Raw genomic sequence first — 21,173 nt, forward strand, 5'->3', positions numbered from 1 at the left:
TTCAGCCCTGTGATGGGCTGAGAGCTGCAGAGAGCCACAGGCAGAGCATGGCTGCAGGGCTGCCTCTGCTGGCGTTACAGCTCAGGTGGGCACCTGGCAGCCCCACATCTCTGCCCATCCCAGTCTCAGAGATAAACTCTTAACACCACTTGTGATCCTACTCAATAGGGGTAAATAAAAAACACGCAAAAGCACAGACTTTATTCATAGATCCTGCAGCCACTGGAGACTGCATGCTCTCCTTTTATTGCTTGTTTTTGTTTTATTAAGCCTGGGCAAAGCTCCAGCTCATGGAATGGTTTCGGCTCTTTGCTGGCTCATTGCTTGATGATTTCCAACAATGAGAAATGCAGAAGAAAAAGAACAGTGGATCTCCAGCAGAGCCTGCACATAACAGTGTTCTCTCAGCACAACCATCCAGTCCCTCTGCAAACATTGCCTCAGCCTCACGCTGCCCTCGGCTAAAATTGAGGACCAGGCTGACCTCTCATCAGGGCACGGTGGGAGCATTTCCTGCCATGTCTGAGGCACAGAGCTGTGGCTGCATTCAATACTGAAAGCAGGGAGGGAAGAAGCACAAAGGATCCCTTTCAGATAGCAGAGCACAGACGCACATCTGGGCACGGTCACAGTGCCACCTGCCTTGCACTGCTGAAGCAGGTGCATGCTGTATTCTGGCTCATTTACAGTCTGGAGTATTGAAGCTGTGACTTGGGGCTACTGCATCCCCATGTGCTGCCCCAGTCCCTGCAGAAATCCCCCCAAGCCTCCCCCTGGCTCCATGGTGGCCACGTGGGGCGTGGAGGCAGCAGCTAAGGCTGCTGCCATGGTGCACTCCATCAGGGGAATTCCTCTGCAGTTTAGCCACATCTTCACCCTGTCCCCATCTGTGGTTTTTCTGCTCATTTCAGACATGAGCTTTCTATTTTTGAAGTACCTCATCTCAAGTCCAATTCTCTCCTGGGATCACTAGCCTGAAGCTCATCGCTTCACATCCCTGCTGTACCCTACACCTACCTGGCTCAGGGCTTACCCATGGAGCAGGTCTGGGGTCTTGCTGGTCCCAAGAGCTCTGCTTTCTCATTAGCTGGTCCCAGCGAGGAGTTGGTGGTATCTGGGTAAAGGAGATCTCTATCTTCACGTATGCCTTCCTGTAGAATTTATGGGAGCTCTTTGTTTCAGACGCATCTCTGTGATTCAGAGCATCACAGGGCAGAGACCCAAGGCAGCAGCCCCCCAGCCAAGGACACAGCCAGCATCCAGCCATATGCAGGGTGGGAAACACCCCCCCAAAGGCTGATGAAGACATGATGTGGCTGTTGGCCAGATGACAGGGGAAGGTCACCTTTCCCATACTCACAGCTGTTGGGATCACAGGCACGGAGCTGGCAGCAATGGCAGGGCTGGGATATCAAGAGCAGGGTGGCATACCCTAATGCTGGCACAGACCTGTAAAAAAGACAGGTTAGTGGTGAGAACAGCTTGAACCCACAACACCATCTCATTCCCCCATGCTGCGCATTACAGATACTGTGCTTGCGGATTTCCATTTAAAAGATAAGAATAAAACAGGTTAATAGCTCCTTTTCCCAAAGACAGCTGCACAGAGGAGATGTGCTTTGCAGCGGGGCAGTAGAATCTTGGTGAAGGGCTAAGGAAAGAAACTCACACGCAAGCCTGACAAGGAGCAATATTGCAACACAGCAACGTGGCATGGTCTGGAGTGCCAGCTCCATGCAAACTGTTACAGTTTATACGGGAACACAGTAGTGCTTTCAGGAACGAGGGCTTTGAGGGAAGGAGCTGTTAACCTCAGCTGCACCTCGGCTGCCCTCTGTGAGGAGGGCTGGAGCTGATCTTGTCAGGCTGATGCATAACAGAGCCATCACTGTCCCATTGCTGCTGCTCCCCGTGGTCATTTCCTGTACTTTATCCTCTCTTGGACCTTACATGCAGTAAATGAGAGTGCTGGTCACAGAGAAAGTCAAGATCCAGTAACTCAAGGGAATTCATAATGCAAGAACCCACAGGAAACCCAAGGCAAACAAACTCCTTTCTCTTGGAGTCAGTACCAACTGGCGCATGTGACTCGGTGCTGAGTAACCACAAGGGTAAGCACCAGAAAGCAACACTGCTCTCCTGGGAGCTTACACGATTCCTTACTGCAGCCATCTGCAGGTACAAAAGGTACCTCCAGCAGCTTCCACATGCCTGTAAGTCTGAAATCCAACCTCATCACTTCACTGCCTGCCATGTGGCCAGATTGCATCTCTGAATCAGAATCCAGCTGAGGATGGGACCCTGATCTCGAGCAGCCTAGGGCTAGATTTGAGACTGGAAGAAGATGCAGGCAGCTCACCCTCCTTGGCCAGGGCTCCACAAAGGTGAGATGTGGTTAGGAATGACAAAACTTGCTTAAACTGCACATTCGCTGGATAAAATGATGGCTGGAGGAGTAGTGCCAAGAGGTGCCACAGCTCTCGAGATGCTGGGGGAGTTTTGGCACCTAAGTTCAGCTCTGAGCCATGGACTCAGGCCGCTGGTTGGCCACGCAACTGCCTGCAGACACACACCGCACTTGAACGTTTCCAGCCAACACCGGCGCTTCTGTTCCTTCCAACCTATATTCTGCACAAGTCATAGTGGTATTGATGATATCACTGGCTGGAGAGACATGACTGCACTACGCAGATGACTCCACTGCATTATCAGCTGAAATTCTCTGGGATTTTTTAAAACATTTTTCAACCACCGATTAATTTTTCTTCCCCCCCTCCCCCCAATAAAATCTCTGGTTTTTCAGCTTAAGGGCAGTAAAAAAACCCACAACACAAATGTATCAAATACTGGGAAGTAAAGCTGATCGAGAGGGAGCTCTTCTGACTCTCCTGCTGACCTGATGCATTGCCTTGGGGACAATGGGTTTAAGATGTACCTACTCACTCCAGTGTTACCATAGGAAAGGAACACCTGCCAAGCAGCGCTGGTGCATCACGACGGCCAGACAAGCGTGGGTGCCCCATAAAAACACAGGCTTTACTTTCCAGTAGCAACCAACATCTCCACACTCCACCATGCCACCTAGGGGAACAACAGCTGGGAGGTGACCCTTGCACCATGCTGTCTCTGCACCAGCCTGCCGGGCACACAGGTTCATAATGGGTTCATAAATACCACACTACACAGGGATGTAGTGAAAGAGCAGACTCAAGTGTGACCAGACTTTCCATCACTCCCATCTTCAAATCGGGGCCAGAAGAAACGCCACATCAACCAGAGCCCATGGTTCATCAGAGCTGAGAAAGCCCCACTTGCACTACGGCTGCCTCCTTGCTTGCCTGCCGCCTGCCTTCGGTTGACCTAGTTGAGTCATGGGGAGACAGCAAGCGAGACATCCTGCACTGTGGTTGTCACTGGCACTGCCCCAAGGGGAAAATGTGCCTGTCCCAGAAGGATGCTCCTGCCCCGAGTAGGTGAGGGAGCCAGGGCAAGGGGAGGGCTGGCACCTGGCCATGCCCACGAAGGGGCAGCCAGGTCTCCCTCCTGAGGCTGCAGTCTGAAGGAAGAAGCTGTTTTTTCTTCCTCTGGCCAGTGCAAGGAGCAGTGATGATGGCTCCACTGGGCAGCATTTGGAGATGGTGCAGCTGTAGGCAAGAGCTGGGGAGGTGAGAAAGCAGCCTGGCTATGGGCAAACCCCGCAGGGGCATTGCTGAGTGCTAGACCCAGGTCAGAGTTAAGGCACATGCAAATGCTTTTCTTCCTCAAACCTCAAAAGGAAACGTGTCCACGTGCTGAGCTGCAGGCACCCCAGGTTGCTCAAAGTAAAGCATCTCTGTGGGATTCTGACTCCACATGCTTATTGGCCTGGCACAGTGGGCATGAACCAACTCCTAGTTCCTGGCTGGGATAGCACCCCTGCCAGGCAGCCCACCCACAGCAGACACAGGCCAGCAGGGTTCTGCATCACCTTGTTGTACATAGCTTTGTTTTTGCACTGACCCAACCACATCCCAGCTCGTGGCTGTGGCAGCTGTTAATACAAGAACAGTGGCTGTGGCCACAACAGCTCCTTCCCTGCCCTGGGCAGCAGCAAAGAACAGAAGGAAATGCTATGAAAGAAGATGATGTGGGCTCTTCTCCTCTTCCAGCCTAAGTGGGAGAGTTTGTGTTGGCAAAGAAAAGTCATCTCGGGGGACTGAACTCTTCCCTGTTGCCATCTGAGTAATACATTGCAAAAGCGACTAAAATTAGAACTGTAAAAGAATGCCTAAAAATAGCACTTATACTTAAAAAAAGCACAGAATCCCTGAACACCGGACAACAAGGGGGTAATTTACCAAGAAAAACTTGCCACAAAATGCCAGAGTTATAACTCACCATTCCTGTGACCTCCTAGTGAAAATATTCAACAGTCTTCCCATCCAGTACCGGCACAGGAGCCCATCCTGAAGGCTGCAGCTATTGCAAAGAAATAGAAAAATCAGCATTCTCAGTACATTGCTCAGTGTACGGTCCAGAAGCAGAGGACAGGAAAGGACAGGATCTGCTGGGATCAGACTCTGACACACCGCCATGGCCCCTGTGTCTGCCCCAAGGAGCGCAGCGCTCTCTTGTCTGTCCAGAAAACACAAGGCGTGATTACCCAAAGGCACACAGACTTGTTAGGGGATTCCAAGAAGAGCCTTGGGGATTGTGCAGGGCTTAACATGGAATGTCTGTGGGAAGAACAAAGAAGGGCGGAAAGGGAGGGACCAGTGCAGCCTGGGAAGGAACAAGCATAGAAAAAACAGGGAAAAGGGATGAAAAGGGCACCAGGTTGCTGCTCTGGCTGTGCCAGGTCTTCTGACTGAGCTCTCTTTATAGCTGTCTCCTTGGAGAGGGGCTCTGTTCCATGCATAGAGCACGTAAGGAAGTGGAAGCAGCAGCACATGGAGGGAGCCTTGAGCCCCAGCAGCTGGAGGAACTGGGGTGCAGCATGCACAATGGTGTGTGCAAGTGCTGCACACAGCAAGCCAGGCCGGCTTCAGACTGCAGTAAGTGGTGCAGGAGCCAGGGGATAGGAATACACAGACTGTGTGTGTCACAGCAGCAGTTGGAGGAACCTATATTGAATAGATATTTTTTCTGCCTGTGGGCTTTCATGCTGATTTATCAGCAAGTAGAATAGAATGAGGCCATTTGTGAGTCATTGGGTATTGTGCACGTACTGAGCTGTGTGGCTGTGTACATATACATGAACTGCACATATACACATACTACATCTATACATGCTCATGCTATATGTGCACTCTCAGTCCCACTGCTAGAATGCCAGCGCTGCAGCACCATCATCTCTCTGGGGCTGCTGGATTTGGAAAACCCCAACACAAAGCAACCTCAGCACAGGCTTCCCCAGATGTACTCCTGTAAGCAAATACAGCTGACTGCCCCACTCCCTCCCAGCTGCCCCTGCAGCTCCCAGAACCTGCCCTGACACCCTGCTGTGTTCCTGTATCTTTACAACCCTCCCTTGAACCTAGCAGAGCTGTTTGTATTTTCCACTTAAGGACCTCTGAAAGTGGCAGCTAAGGAAGAAAACAAAGCATTCATCAAGAGCAAACACCCATGGCACACAGCTAGCAGCTCTTACCAGCTCATGCTTGAGTCTTGCAGCATCATACCCGTTACAGCTACCTACATGCCTGGGGGCTGGCAGGGTGACAGCCGTGAGGTGGGCTCCCAGAGCGAGGGCTAGGAGCCACGATGCCATCCCCTGCTAAAGCCTGTCGGAGCACGAGGGCTGCTGTGCGTAATACAGAGAAAACCTCAGGCCATGCTTACTCATTTGGGGCTCTAGCTGCTATCTTGCTGCCCTCCAAACACGCGGTGCAGAGGGGCTGCGTGCACTCATCTGGGGAGCCCCGTGCACACCAAAATGTATGGCCGTGCGATGGCCGTGGGCGCTTCTATCTGCCTGTTCTGCAAGAGGTGAATGGCAGCTGAGAAATACTGGTTGTAAGGTTCACATCGCACTGAGCGCGCGGTTTGCTTGAGATATGCTTTACAAAACGCAAATCTTGGGGGAAAGCTTGATGCTCTGACTTCATCTGTCTCAAAGGTGAAAGATCACACCTATGGGGATACTGTTCAGGTAAAAAAAAGCACCTGCCAACCATTCATTCAAGCTGCATCTAGGCAATTGGAGCTTTCACTAATAAAAGGAATGAAGAAGAAAAGAGAAAGCCACCAAGGAGCAGGTTGTGCTGCCCTGCTGAGGCTGAGCAAGGTTGGCGCCCACTCCCAGCACAGCCCTGCAGCAGCAGGACAGGCTGCACGCGGTGCTTCTCAGGGCAAGGAAAGGTCATTTAGTTCTAAAAGGTGGTAGTGGCTCAGAAAGCAGTGACTGCTGTCTGATGATGGTCAGTGGGAGCAAACAGAGGGCAGTCCCAAACAGTAATACAGGCACCAGACAGTTTATCAGATCTAATATAAATTGGGGGGAAATTATGAGCTAAGCTGACCAGATGGGGGGGGAAAAAAAAAAGTAGTAACTAAATGTTTGTGGATGGAAAAGTCAAGAGCTCTTTCAGAGGCGTTCATGAAGAAAACAGTTCTGGCAGATGTTTAATCTGATAGCTGCTAAAAAACGATAAAACAATACCCAGAATACAAGAAAGGGAATAGAGTTCATAACGTACGCGAGGAAGATGGGGTTATGCCATCAACATAATCCCATTGACACCAGGTCTTTAGTCCCTGAAGTCCTATGGTTAACGGATAATGATCGAGAGGCACATACAGTGGTACTACATGCATGCTGGTTAGAAAAGGCTGACTGACCCCAATGAAATACCTGTGAAAGGACACATGGACTCCTCTCTTGAAGCAGGAAGTAGCAGTACATGGGTGTTCTCAGCCATTTAGCAGCGACAGGAATACTTGTCCTCTGCTCCTCCAACTGCTTAGTGCAACTTTAGAGACCCACAGGAAGAATCAGGAGCTGCAGCTTTCAAGGGAAACGATTCTGGAAACAGAAAACTCCCATAAGAATAATAAGGGGAAGCAAACAGACTGATAAAGACTGAGTCAGAGAAGCAAAAGAAGCCACATCCTTAACCCGCCCTAAGACAGGGGTGCATATGGAGCACTATTGGCTGCACATCCCTCCCTGTGGCTTCCAACCCTGCAGGAAGCAAAGCTGGATGAGCCCAGCAGCTGTGCAAAAGAGCCTACTTTAATGGGAGCTTTATTGTTAATTATTATCAGCATCAATTGTTTCTCTTCTCTAAAAAGATGTCAAAAGAAAGATGTGCTTGACTTTTGTCTCCTGTTATTTTACAGTCTAACACTATGCTATGGGTGTGATTTCATGCTGAGGAACAGGAAGGAAAACTGGTATGACTAAGTTCACCCCAACCTTTCAGAGGTGCCAGAGCGAACACTCAGCTCCTGCCCACTCAGTTGAAGTCGTGGTGAGTGAAGTCCACTCAGAGGCAGTAGCAAAATCCACAGAGGCTCACTGGAAAGAGATAACGCTCCAGGCAAAGGTCACTGTCAGCACTGGGAAATCTCTGTGCAAAAACAAAACAAAACCAAAAACAATCAAACAAAACACATAAAGGCCTACAGCTGGCCTTAAAACCCCACAGCTCTGTTGCAACATGCCACTGCTCGTGGGGAGGGGACACTGACCTCCCCCAGCTCCAAGACTGCTCTGTGGCTCGCTGGGAGCTCAGCATTACAACATGTCCATTGCATGCTGCCATTAAACATATAGCACTGCTCCATATGCTGCCTGGCCTGTGCTGGGCACATCATAGTCCCTAAGGGTTGGGAAAACCCACTGGCCCAATTAGAAGCCTTAATCCTGCCCGGATTTTCTGTGCTTAGTGCAGAATTAGATCTCAGAATTAGGCTTGTGCAACCATCCTCTTGGAAAAAAACCTTCTCCTAGCCCGAGGATGGCAACAGCCCTTGTGATAGTACTGGGGAACAGTTACATGCAGCAGTAGAACTGCAGAGGTGCCATGGTGATGCCGCTCAGCCTGCTGCTCACTGAGATTCCAACACAGTGGTTGGAAGTGAGGTATTGGTGTCACTGTCCCTAGAGGCATTCAAGAACCATGGAGACACAGCACAGAGGGACAGGGATTAGTGGTTGAATGACTGGACTTGATGACCTTAGAGGTATTTTCCACTCTTAATGATTCTATGATTCCTATTGCCTTGGCTCTGAACCTTCTGCCTGCCTGTGATCAAACTTAAGCCATTGGAAGGTAGAAAGTAGAAAGCCTTGTCACCCTGTGAGGCTGGGTATGCTTTCCATGACCTCCCATAGAGATCCTGCCTCCACATGGATGCCCAGAATTTGATTCATGACTTTACAGCATTTTCACAATTTCCTTCTCTTCTATTCACTGCCAAAAAGCAATCTGACTCATACAACTTCCAGGCCCAATGCCTGTGTTAGCAGAAATTTCTGGAGCATTAGCAGCCAAAGAGCAGCTGTAAGCGAGGAGCATGAAAATACCAGATGGAAACAAAACCAGATGGTGAAAAATAGTTCACGTGGTTGCAAGACACTGAAGCAGGAGCACTCAAGATCCTGGAGCAAAATGCTTTAACCTTTATAAGTAAGACTGGCTCAGTTCAATTATCCCTGGAAGCATTAAAGGATACTGGATAGAGCACATGCTGAGCAGCAAGACCTAGATGAAAACGTTGCCTTTCCTACACTTCAGTTTTTCCCCCCTCCTTGTAATGCAATAATATGATGGAAAGAATAGCAATAATAGCAGAGCGGCACAATTCTAGGCTAGAACGAAGGAGAATAAACCCAAATGCAGCAGCTGTGGATGCAGAAACAAAGAAAAACTGCTTACCTTTGGAAGGCCTCAAGTACCTAGGGATCTCCAGCATGAGATGCCTTCACCTCCACCGCCAGACATTAAATGAGGTCTGGGAAGGGGTGGATCCTGGCTCCAGCCCTTCTGGTCACTCAGGTACATTGCATGCAGCTGAGCTCCCCTGGGTTGGCCCTGCCTTCCTTCCAGGTGCTCAATCACTGCTTCAAGCCATGACTTAGTATTTCTGCTACATTCCTACACAACTGCAAGGCTTCAATTGCTAATTCCTGTTCTGCTTCATCAAACTGCATGAGTCAAAATGCTTGAGGTAAAGGCAGCTGTCGGTGGAAAAGAAGGAACTGCGCACGGAAGGACAGCACCACACTGGGCACAAGTTGTACTGCCTGATGGCACCAATGACAGCAACAGCAGTGCTCTGCTAGTACTCTGCTCCAAGTGGATGCCAGCCTTTTACATTAGAGGCAAAGACCACGGGGAAGAGACAGAAAAAGCCTGAGGGACCTTGCCTCCAAAGGAGCATCAGTGTTGCCCAGCTCAGTGTCAACAGTGCCCAAAACAACTGGAGCTCCGAAACTGCAGAATTTAGGACAGGCCCTTCTGTTTTATCACCAAACCATCAATGATCACTCAACTCACTCTGCTTCGGTCCAGCAGTGATTTCATACATATCTTTCATCATCAGTGCTACCAAAAAAGAGTCAGACCTCATAGCAAAGACACCACAAATTCCCACAGCTACTTCCCTGCCCAAGAGTTTCTTGTCCTTCACAAGACAACATTAGCTTTTGTTCCTGGAAACCCACACTTGTTGCTTCTCATTTCCTTTTTCTTTCTATATGTTTATAAACAGTTCCATCAGATGTTCCGCAGTTCTTCTTCTGAGAAATTTGTCTGACCCATGTATCTCCCAGTTTCCTCCTCCTGGGGTTCTAAGTGTGCTTATCAGGAAATAGGAACTGAAATGGGGTCTGCCAGGCCTTGGGGAAGAGCCTCCATATGTGTGCAATGCTCCCAATGGGCCAGGAACTGTGGTTTATGGTGAGGATGCTCTTTGCCTCATCCCACAGGCTGGAGTACAGCAGCCTCATGGCATAGGGACACTGATGGGTAGCAGCCCCAAGACCTGGTACAGGGGTGACACTGCAGGATGGCCTCGCCCATGGCCAACCTGCCTTAGCCAAGGCTTAGCCATCAGCTCTGGCTGGAATGATTTTGCTGTTAGTACCAATGGGAAGCATTTCTTTGGAAAGTGACTGGGATGACAAAGAAACCGGAGGCCAGGAAGATTTCCTGTAGGAGTGCAAGCAGGAGCTCTCATAGCACATACTTGAAACCACCAACCCTGCATGCACTTGGGTTTCAATATGCAAGGCAGGCGGACAAGATGAAGGCGATTAAAACCGCGGAAGACAGTTTGTGCATCATTGTTCATGATGATACTGAATGAGCTGTCCTCTTTCCTGTTTCGGACACAATGCCAAATGCATTACTTGAAATGCAGCTTTCAATACTCAGTGCCTGCTGTGTTGTTAACCCAGGCTAAGCGACACTTGCACTGGGGAAGTACAGAAATGACAAAGCAATTTCAGAAACACATATGAACAACCTCCACCCACATTTTCAGGGCATATTCTTTTAGAAACAAAATCAGTGCGATATCCAAAGGAGACGAGTGAAACTGTGTCTGGATCAAAGCCATGTAACAAAATGTAAGCATTAGGGGATCACGCTGGTTTGGAATGTCTTAGCTCTGCAAGTCCAGTATTTCTGTAGAAACCAAGCAGCAACGGTGAAATAATTTCCTTCCTTGGAGGGCCAGGATGGGAGAGCAGAGGGCAGAGCAGCCCTGGGCTGCTGCACATGGCAGAGCTACTCTGGTACATGGCAGTGCCTGCTCTTCCAGGAAGGCAGATGCAGTGTAAAGATTTCTCTCTCTTTCAGTGATTCCCCATTGAAAAAGTGCCAGCCTCGCTGCCAGGCTATACCAGACCTGTGCAGATTGCCTCTGCAGCCACTTGCTGGTGGCTCTCGCTACAGGTAGGAGCACAGGCTTGGGACATGCCTGCCTCACAGTGCTCCTCCCTTGCTTCTGCCACGGAAACTGTGAGTAATGGGCATCTGCCCTGAGCCGTGCCTACAGCAGGCACCTCAGGACACAAGGAGGTGCAAATGCCTGCAGCCCACACAGACCCTCAGCAACCCAACCATTCCTAATGGGATCAGTAGAGTCTGGTCCCAGCTTCCCAGCCGGCACGGCCAGGTGCTGCAGGTGGCTGAAAATAGTGCCATGGGGAAGGATCCAGAGGTAGATTTTTTCCCCAATGGAAAGCTACTCTGAAGACACACTGAGATTAACAGACCTCTTCACTAAGCCTGTTCTGGATGGACACTGTGGCTGGAAACACAGAGCCTGTTTCCTGGGGACCTTTCATGGAAGCAGATAGTTGAGGTAGGATGTTGCAGACCTGCAGGGGCAAATAACCTCCCTCTCTGTGTCCCCACGGCCTCAGAGGCAGCATCACTTCCCCTCACCATGGCATCAGTCACATCTGGGACAAGGAAAGAGGGTTAGAGTTGTTCCTGGACCTCTCGGTGAGCTGGGGTTCAACGTGGGGCTTGAGCATGTCCCAGTGAGCTGGCAAAAGTGGGATAGGAATTCCCATGCACCCAAGAAGTAACAGAAAATTGTAAAGTTGAGCATTTTTCAGTAAGTTTCCATGACTTCTGTCTTGCTCTTGAGACAAGCACCAGAGTGTATTCCTGACTCCAACTACCAGCATTTGGCAGCTGAGGTTATTTCTCATGAACAAGCGTGCTGAGGAGCTGTGTGTCCTCACGGCAGTTTGCTCACTCAACTGCTGCTCTCCACCCTTTGTTCAATTCATATTTGTAAGAAATATCCTTGCTTAAATGGAAAAAAAAAAGCATATGAAGAAAAAAAAACCACTTATTCTTGCTTTCTCTGCAAGCAGAGTACATGTTTGTCCGGACACGTGCCTTGTGACAAGTTAAGAGAGAACATTTTGGGGAAGGGAAACTTCTGACAACTCATACCTGACAGACAGATGTACTATAGCACTCCCCATGGGCCCGATCCTCACTGGGAGAAGGTAGCACCTGACTTTAGTCACGATATGCTGATTTACAACAAAAAAATTCTGGCTGAAAAAGTGGCAGAAAGAGCAGTGGTGGGCAGCCTCCAGTGAGGCCTCGCATCTCGTCACCCAAAACATGCACAAGAGATGGCCCTTGCTGCAGGCAACTGACACGCACCAACTCCATACATCACATGCAAGTATCACGAGAAGACTAAGCAAGGGGGAAGTGTTGGGAGGGGAGACGGCAGAGGAACATGTAATGCAGACCCTTGGACACAGATAGGAAAAACTGGATTTGCATTTCAAGTTTTCAGTGTCCCAAAAGGCAGTGATCTTCCAGGAAGGAAGCATGGATGGCCCAGGGGTGTCCCTCCACTTGTAGGGGTGAGGTGCAGGTTTCAATGAGTGCAACAAGGGATGCTCCATGAGAAGTTCTCCATTTTCTCCCTCTTAAGTTTTGTGCAGCATCCCATGGCCTTAAAGCTAGAAGACAAAGGTGAAGAGAAATGAAAAGCACGTATTTTGTCTCCAGTTCTTTATGATTTCCATCTGTCCCATATTCCCTCCTCTAAGTTGCTTCTTTACAGAAAAGAGATTTCAGTGGCATCGTACTCTACAAACCAGGCAGGCAGCCAACTCTGTAAACCCCCATCCTGAGTCTGAACAGAAAGATGAGAGCTTTTACTGTCAAAAGGCTGCTCAGAGAGATAGGTGTCCATCCGACTCTTAGCTACCATTGGAAACATCACATATCAAGAGATCCACAGCTGAAACTATGAAAGACATAAACACATCTACATTCAAAGGCCCTTACTCAAAACTGAACTGGGATGCAACAAACCAGCCCCCACATTCACAAAAAAAAAAAAAAAAAAAAAAAAAAAAGAATAAAGAAAAGAAAGAAAGAAAGAAAGAAGGAAGGGGAAATTCAGATTAGTCACAAAGAAGTTCCCCCGCCTGCCTCTCTGTGCACATAAAACCCCTCTCCTGAAGGCAGCGTGTTCATTTCATTTCTGCTCCTGGGACAGGAGCACCTACCTCATCTGCCTTGTGCTCCACAGGCCCTCCTGTCCCTGCTCTGCTGGCAGAGATGGAAGAACAGCCAGATACGGAATTGAGAAAGCACAACGATCAGAAGGACTGTGAAAAGGAACCTGCTGGTGTGATGAGTGACGATGAGTGGAAGGGCTGGCAAAAAGGCCAGGCTAAGAGGAACACGCTGTACCTCGTGTCTGCAGCCACTCAGTGGATATTACTGCTTGCCTGCTTGATTTACCTTGGTACAGATTCACTGCAACTTTGGACGGTAAGAGCTCATGTTCAACCTGTTGTCTGCTGGCCTGTAGAACTTTAGCATGGGATTTCGTAAGTAAAGACAAAGGTTTATCCCTATTCTAGCCATAAGGTTCTGATGCATTCCTAATAATTCTCACACCTTTCTTATACCTCTTGTCCTCAAAATAGTGCCCAAAGTCACCAAGTACAGGGCCAGGGGACAGGCTGTCAAGAGGTGGGATGGCTCCAAAAATGAACTGTGCAGGAGCATTCATAGAAGATGTCTGTCCCCACCACCTCAGCAGCTGCCAGTGGAGCTGACTTGCAGCAACTTGCGTATGCTCTTTTAATTAGTTGAGGTTGTCTGAGTGGATAGATGCTTTTTAATAAGAGCAAAATGGAGGAGAAGCACACTGGGCTTTGGGAACAGCTATCTGCATTTGCAGAGGATGGTACATGCCTGTGTGTGTATATATGTGAGAAATGGTGGATTGTCAACAAGTTTTCACTGCTATTTCAGTGCTGCTTATGCACCCCTCCCACATCTTTTCTCCAGGAGCAGTGATCACTTTGAAGTGTGTTGTTCTTCATGTTACCAGAGTTCATTCTGTCCTCTTACTTAGATACGACAGAGAAGCAAGCCAGGCATATGAGACTGCAAGGGAGAGATGGCCTGGTGCTCTAAGTGCTTTGCTGTGCAATGAAAAGCCTCATGCTCTGTGCAGATTTCACTGGCCTGTACCTCACAGCAGTTGTTACATTCTACAGTGATGTCACTGATAACTCCAAGAGATAACACATTTCATTCAGTTCAGTCTTCTACTTTTTGTTGTTGTTGTTTTGAGAGAAGCTGTATTTAAAGCCAATAGAGATGGGGAAGCTGTGGTGCTCTGCTTGATAGGTAGTGATAAGGGTGGAGAGGTTCAGGCACAGGTTGTGCAGAGAAGTGGAGGATGCCCCATCCCTGGAAATATTCAAAGTCAGGCTGGATGGGGCTCTGAGCACCTGACAGAGCTGTAGGTGTCCCTGTTCAGTGCAGGAGAGTGGAACTGGATGACCTTTAAATATTCCTTCCAACTCAAACCATTCTACGAGCCTATGGAACACAGAAACCTCTCTATGGTCCCACTCTGGTTGCAACTCCTCAACTCTCAGCAGCTCTCTGTTCTGTAAAAATGTAACCTCAAGTCTTCCACTGCCAGAGAAAGATGGCAGTGCTGCCTGTCAGCCTTACAAACCCTAGACAGAAGCTGATGAGGACGGGATATGCAGACCTGGAGTTTCCCTCCTCAATAGAAATGACTGAAACGGGGTGCTCAAGGAGAAGCAACCACGGCAGATGAAAAGCCAAGGCCCTGGGAGTCACCAGGAAGGACTAGTCCTGATTTAAACACTTGCTAAGTGCAGGCTCACAACCCATTCCCACTATTTTAAGCACCAAGTGCTCTGTTTGACAGGGTGTGCTGTGCAGGAGGGGTCTCGGGGGCTGTACCCTGGGGGGCTTTCATTGCATGAGTCCCCTTACGGGACTTTGTAGGGTAACCACGGACTCACCTTAAGAAAGCAGCAGTGCTAATCAGACCTGACTCTGGGGGCAGTTTAGGGAGACAGACTTTAGGGAGGAGTGAGGGCACAGTGCCATCCAGGTGACAAGCCCAGAGCCTGGCAGTGACCAAGAGGCTGTCCCTGCTCTTGGGAAGCTCCGCAGCAGGACAGTGCCATGCTAACTGTAATAGCCAGACAGTAGCTGTGCTTCTTCATAGCAAGATCATGTTTGATTACTTTCTATTGTCCTCACAAACCCCCAAATCCCACTGGGCTACTCAGTGAAACCAGTATAAATAACATTATGAAACATGTTCAAGAATGAGAGAATCTGCACCACAGGACATGCCTAACAAAAAAGTACAGCAAGCTGGTTTGTATCACTGTGTGGCTGGGAGAGAAAACCTCAGCTGCTACCTCCAAACGAGCCACTAACAATAGTGTATCTGCAACGCTCGTGACTTCCCATCTCTGCTGAAATTACCTCCTTCTGCCGAGCCAGCTGGGGAAGACCAAGGGCAGGCTGCTTGCAGGTATAGTCAGAGGGTGTGAAACCCCCTACTGATGAACACAGGCAGAATAAATGGCACTGGGAGATCAAAGGCTCCTTATGGCCTATTGCAAGATGGCTTTGCTTGAACAGAGCAAGAAAAGATGCAGGGGAAGTAATTTTACAGAGGTTTAATGTAGATGAGAAAGATATCCTGGTGTACAACTCACTTTCAGTGCACAGTCACCTAAAATATATTAGATTACTTGATAACGGTGAAGTCCTTCAAGACTTCACCAAAGATGTGCCGAAGATGTAAAGTGACAGTGGGGCTAATGTTCTTAGAATTGCCACAAGCTTGTCCCAGACACATTTTAACAGACCCCGTCCACTGACAGCCAGACGGGGCAGCTCGCAGTGGATGCTGCCTGGCCTCAGAAGCTCAGCAGTTCCGCACTTAGCTGTCTTGTTGGGAAACTACCTGGAAATTTCAGTCTCTTGAGTCAAAGGGTGAAATGCTCGTACATTTGGGCACTTAGAAACATAGTAAGTGTAGCCTCAAGCCACTGCAGTGATGGATAGGATCAGTAATGTTTCACTGGCGTCAGATAGCAATGACACAATAAATACTCGTCTTTGGTAGTTGAATCCAGCTTCACAAGCACAACATCAGCTGTAACAGCACTAGAGGGTGCCAGAGCAGACCTGCCAGCACCCTCTTCACACTCCAGCACATACAGCACAGCAGGCTGCCACTCCAAACACCTTCCCTGCCCGCTTTGCCTCTGCCAGGGTGCAGCACCAAACCCATGGGTTCAGTGAGGAGACTGCTGTTATTTCTGTAACAGATGGGGTAAAATATATAAAAGAGCTGGTCAGATGCATGTCAACACATTTTGGAAACCTATAGCATAGGCAGAGAAGAAAACACAGCAGCCAGCTTAATGTGTCACTCTTCAATCAGTCAAGATACTGAAGAATTGTGGTTGTGAAAACACTGCAGATTTGGGCCTCCTGTGGTTAAGACGAGAGATGTGTTTGAGATGCTAAGTTCAGATTTTAAAAAATCTAATGCAGAAGCTCGGTGTTTCGCATATCTGATCACGAAAATACCCACTTCTCTATTTGCATTCACTTTTTCTGTTATACTCGTAACATGTAAACCAATTTTAAACATGTCATAATGCACTTCGAAGGGAGCCACTGAGAGCACTGAATCCTGTGACAGCCTGACCCAGAGAATGCACCGAGAGCACTTGCTCCGAGCCTACAGAGCCAGAGTCACCTTTTGGTGCCCCGCAGCACAAGGGTGACAGACAGGGCACATCCAGCTCTGCAGAAAGGCATCCTCAGCTGCCAGCTGCACTCGAGCAGCCATGCAGAGAGGCTCTGCACCCCAAGGTCCTTCCTTGCTGCTTGATCTGCCTTGGTCACGCTCACCAGGATGCTTTTCCAAGCAGGACCACATGCCCCTGCTGTGTTCAGCTGCGGGCTGAAGGTTGGACTGGCTGGGAAGTACTCTGAAGTCTTACTTTATAATAATAACAATGCTAGTAAGATCAAGCGAGGCGAATAGCTGGCTGGCAGCAGTCCTGTTCCCAGCAGGAAAATGAAAGCGAAACCAGCAGAATCAATGGGACCCAGGTGCATTAAAGTGACTTTTTTTTTCTCTTCTTATTTTTTCAGCCTCCCAGTGACAAAGTCAAGTGGACCTACATCCGGTACACAGGTAGGTGGGCAGCTGGGCAGGGGTCTCCTGGTGCTCTGAGGCACTTGTCCCACTTCCCAGACTGGTCCCAGTGGTGCCTGGGGGCTCTGGTAACCCAGTGCCTGGTGTTGTGGTCTTGGTGAAGGACAAGGCCAGGAGAGCAGTGGGAAGAGGAACAGTGCCACGATGCACAAAACCAACCAACGATGAGGAAACTGGAGCAGCGTTATGCTGTCCATGCTTAGATACTAGAACAAGCATTCACTCCGTTAAAGAACAAAACGTGTGTTTTTGAAAATTTACTGTGTACACACAGTACCCTCTTGGGGTGTTTCTGAAAGAAGTATATGATTTCCTGATTCATGAAAAATGCAAATGATTTCCTGGAGAAGAGCGAGCACACACGTGGTGGCACAAACAACCGCATACGGTGCATGCTCTGCCCCATGCCACAGCTCAGCAACAGGAGCAGCTACTAACATTTTCAAACCACCATTAAAACACTGTTTGTGCATTTGGTGAATATGACAAGGGTGGCAGACAGTCTAATCTAATAGGGAGCTGTGCTTCTAGAGAAAAAGCTTGGGAAGTCTGCCCACTGCAGAGCAGGGCTGTGTTGTGCAGATGGAGACCTGATGATGATGATTTCTCATCAGCCTCTCCAGCGTGGTGTGTGGCACAGCAGAACATTTCCAGCACAGCTCTGGGAACTCACACTGCTCATTCCCAGAGAAAACCTTTCATGCTAACGTTTTAATTTCTCCGGATTCTGCCCCATAACCATCTATTCCTTCTGTTACTGTCTACACTGCTCTTTCATCCTGCTTTCTTCATGCACAAAGGCAGGGATTTTTCTTACCCACATCTCCAGAGGAAGCTCTTTTCTCCTTCCTTCCTTCTTGGATAACTTTTCCCTCCTCTTATATAATGCTTTGATTTCCTGTTCTTTTGAGAAATCCACACTTCCTAAACTCATAGGAATGCTTTACTTCCATGTCTTAATTAATAAAGTAAATAAATAGCATATAAACAGAAACCTGGGGAAGGTATCCACACCAACTGGAGCTGCAGTCCAAGAGGTGCAGCATGCTCAGGAATGGGAACCTGAAAACTTTCACTGCCCATCATGTACGTCTTGCACAGATGATAACCTAGCTCCAGTCTGCCCCATTCTCTAGTTCAGCCTCTTCCTTTCCTATGTTTTTCCACCCTACCTGCAGGTAGTCTGTACAAAACTGTCTGCTATCAAGAAGATATTTGTCTTAATGGGATCATCTTTTCTCTCTTTTGTTCCAGGTCAAAGCATTGCAGGAGTGGCCATGAATCTTAGTGCTGAATTTACCTCCATTCCTGTTGTAAATGGCTCCATAGTGATCCCCTGCGATGGCCTCTACGTGGTGTCCCTGAAGGGTGTTTTTTCTCCTGACCTGGAGAAGGGCTCACTGAAGCTGATGATGCAGAATACAGAAAACAAGAATGCCCCCCCGCTCTGGGAGCGAGATGTCCAGAACAGCAGCAATGCAGTAGATCTCATCACGATGCTCTATTTGTTTGCTGAAAACAACATCATTCTGTCGACCAGCTCCAATGCCACAATCCAGCGTTTGACGTTTAGCCTTGTTCTACTAAATCCCATCTTTTGCATCCCGTAGAAGACAATGTATGAAATGTAACACATAAAGTACAGCTTTTCCTACTGATCCATTTGAATGTAGGAGGCTTGTTCCCCAAGTTGTACTTGTACAGGCAGACTTCCTCTTGGGGCTGTGGAAAGCCTCAGCTGGAGTGCAGACAAATCACTATGCAAACAGGTTTATATAGTGCATACATCTCTTTGGAGCTCTATGCAGCTAGGATGGATCCTTCCAACACTCAACAAAGGGGTGTGTGAAGCCATTGAGGACAACAGAGATGAAAGCCAAAGAAATGTATCCAAGCTTCATTCATATTCAGAGAAACCCCGGGTGTCTCTAGTCACTTGGCAGTATCTATATGTAATACAAATGTGCTGTATATTTGCTAAAATAAAGTGCTAAATCAGGAAGATATGCCAGGAAGATAATGCCTTTGCAGAGAACCGGGTAAATGCTCTCTGGCAAATAAAGACCATAAAGGGAAGGTGGGCTTCCAAAAGGAGCTAATAGGACCACGCTGGACTGCAGGGACAAAGGTCCTGTAGCTACCTTGGGATCTGTAGGAGCAGCTATGAGGGAGGAGGCTCTCAGGCCATCCCAGCTGTCTGCAGAATATTGATCCTGAGCCATATTTCGGGTGGGATGCTTGCATCTTGATGCCAGGTCTCAGAGGTGTTAAGCTGAAGGAGAATCTCCCTCAAGAACATATGCAGAGAATGGTTCAACCCAAAAGTGATCCAGGCACATGAAATTTGGAAAGAAGCATGAAGGCCCTCCACTTGGTAACTTCTCTCTGATGGACCAAGTGGAACCTGAAGGTCTGAACATCTCCTCAGGGATGACTGTATAGGTCCGAAGGGCCTTGCTACGAAAGCATGCACAACAAAGAGATTCACAACCCAACTTCCATGACACATCTGTGCACCCATATATACCCTGCCTGGCTTCTGCCAGAATCCAGAGACAGACTGTTCCTGGCCACTGTGGGCCAGGAGCCCATATTACAGACAGCAGCTACCAAGGACAACATTGTGCCCTGAGCACAGCTGGCAGCTGTGGCATTTCTGGTTGAACTAGGGCAGATTTTAAGGACAAATTGACCATCTGGCTTCCAGTGAACTCCAGCAACATCTCGGCATCTCCTTGCTGACTGTATGCTCCAAAGTCTATTATTAAAGGTATTTATATATTTATACTATAGGCATGAGAATGTTATTTCTTAGAAGTGTCCAAAGGGAAGGGTTGCAACTTCAGGTTGTCAGCACTAAGCTCCACTTGCAGATTCTCCCCATGCCACGGCCCTTTCCTGCTCTGCTTGGCTCTTCAGCAACCACCACTGCAGACACAGGTATCAAAGGCAGCTTCAGAAATCCTCTAGACTTTGGTGAGCTTTTCCATGTACATTACACTTGCTGGCACATTTTACACACACAGCTCCTCAGCTCTGGAGGAAATCTCCATGGCTGAAGCAATGACTCCACTGAGTGCTGAGAGGCAGCTTTTTCCATCAGGCCTGAGCTGCAGGCTGGCTTGTGCCTGCAGGGTGCTACACCCAGCTAAGAGACTAAGCCTCAATGCTGACAGATCCGTCCCTCAGAAAGGATCAACCTTCCTGTTCAGAGCAGGAGAGGGCATCTCACACACTGCACTTTGATTCACAGAATCGCTCAGGTTGGAAAAGACCTTAAAGATCATCAAATCCAACCATGACCTAACCATACTACTTAGACTGACTTATATATACATGAACACACACTTGTCTTGAAATAAAGGCTGAAACAATTCAATTCTAATGACTTGTGAGACTAACTCACCAGTAAGTTTCTATATCGTCAGCTTCTGTTTGTGTCTTGGGATCCCTGTCTCCACGAAGCTCAAAGTCTCTTACATGGATGAACATCAGTTTTTGCTACTGGGTTGTTAAGTTCCAGTAGCAGCTTGTAGATGGTGCTTATGTCACATCTTACAGCTCTGACCAACCAGATTAGTGCACTGAGTCACCCCTCAAAAACGCCTGTGGTGGGATCTAGAAGCTGGAGAAAATCCAAGGCTCTGGAGAGAAAAGGGCTCTGCTGCCCCAACTAATGGGGACTTTGTGGTCTGTCCCTCATCGGCCGTTTCACAAGAACTCTTACACATAATACACTCATCAGCCAGGGATTATCAACAATGCCACAATATTAAAGCAATCTCCACTGCTACTGCATCTTATGTTAGAGCCACGCTACTGCATGAACTGCAGAGGTGGTCACCACATATTCCTTCCCTTTCTTTCCCACTCTCTGCATATGTGAAGGAAGGGACAGGGTGATAAAGCTCATGTAAGAGCCATGGTCAACCCTGCCCATCAGAACTGCAGGGCTATTGCTTCCTGGTTGAGATGAAACCACCGAGAGCAGAGCACAGCAGAACCGAGATCAGCAACAACAAATAGAAACATTTAGTCTCACCTCCCTTCAAAAATCATTACCTTTTTTTACCACAAATGGTTACAACTAATGATGAATAATTAACCTGTGGTTTTTAGAGAGCCAGCATGAGTCACAGTTATTGCCTGCTCATTTCACTAAGAAGAGA

General features: G+C 48.4%; 1 protein-coding gene across 1 annotated transcript; it reads left to right on the plus strand.

The window, feature by feature from the left end:
• Positions 1–12,855: 12,855 nt before the first annotated feature.
• TNFSF4 (TNF superfamily member 4) lies at positions 12,856–19,789 on the plus strand. The gene is made up of 3 exons (XM_015869535.2): positions 12,856–13,250; positions 16,941–16,983; positions 18,259–19,789. The coding sequence occupies exons 1-3, from the start codon at positions 13,035–13,037 to the stop codon at positions 18,612–18,614; spliced, it is 615 nt and encodes a 204-aa protein (XP_015725021.1). The 5' UTR covers positions 12,856–13,034; the 3' UTR covers positions 18,615–19,789.
• Positions 19,790–21,173: the final 1,384 nt, after the last annotated feature.

Source organism: Coturnix japonica, chromosome 8, assembly GCF_001577835.2.
Source record: "Coturnix japonica isolate 7356 chromosome 8, Coturnix japonica 2.1, whole genome shotgun sequence".
Classification (NCBI taxonomy): Eukaryota; Metazoa; Chordata; class Aves; order Galliformes; family Phasianidae; genus Coturnix; species Coturnix japonica.

Bases quoted from the DNA above. Each gene is read 5' to 3' on its own strand.
- TNFSF4 (XM_015869535.2), top strand. From the start codon at position 13,035: ATGGAAGAACAGCCAGATACGGAATTGAGAAAGCACAACGATCAGAAG. The intron at 13,251-16,940 runs GTAAGAGCTCAT...TTATTTTTTCAG, and splicing joins ATTCACTGCAACTTTGGACG to CCTCCCAGTGACAAAGTCAA. The intron at 16,984-18,258 runs GTAGGTGGGCAG...CTTTTGTTCCAG, and splicing joins GACCTACATCCGGTACACAG to GTCAAAGCATTGCAGGAGTG.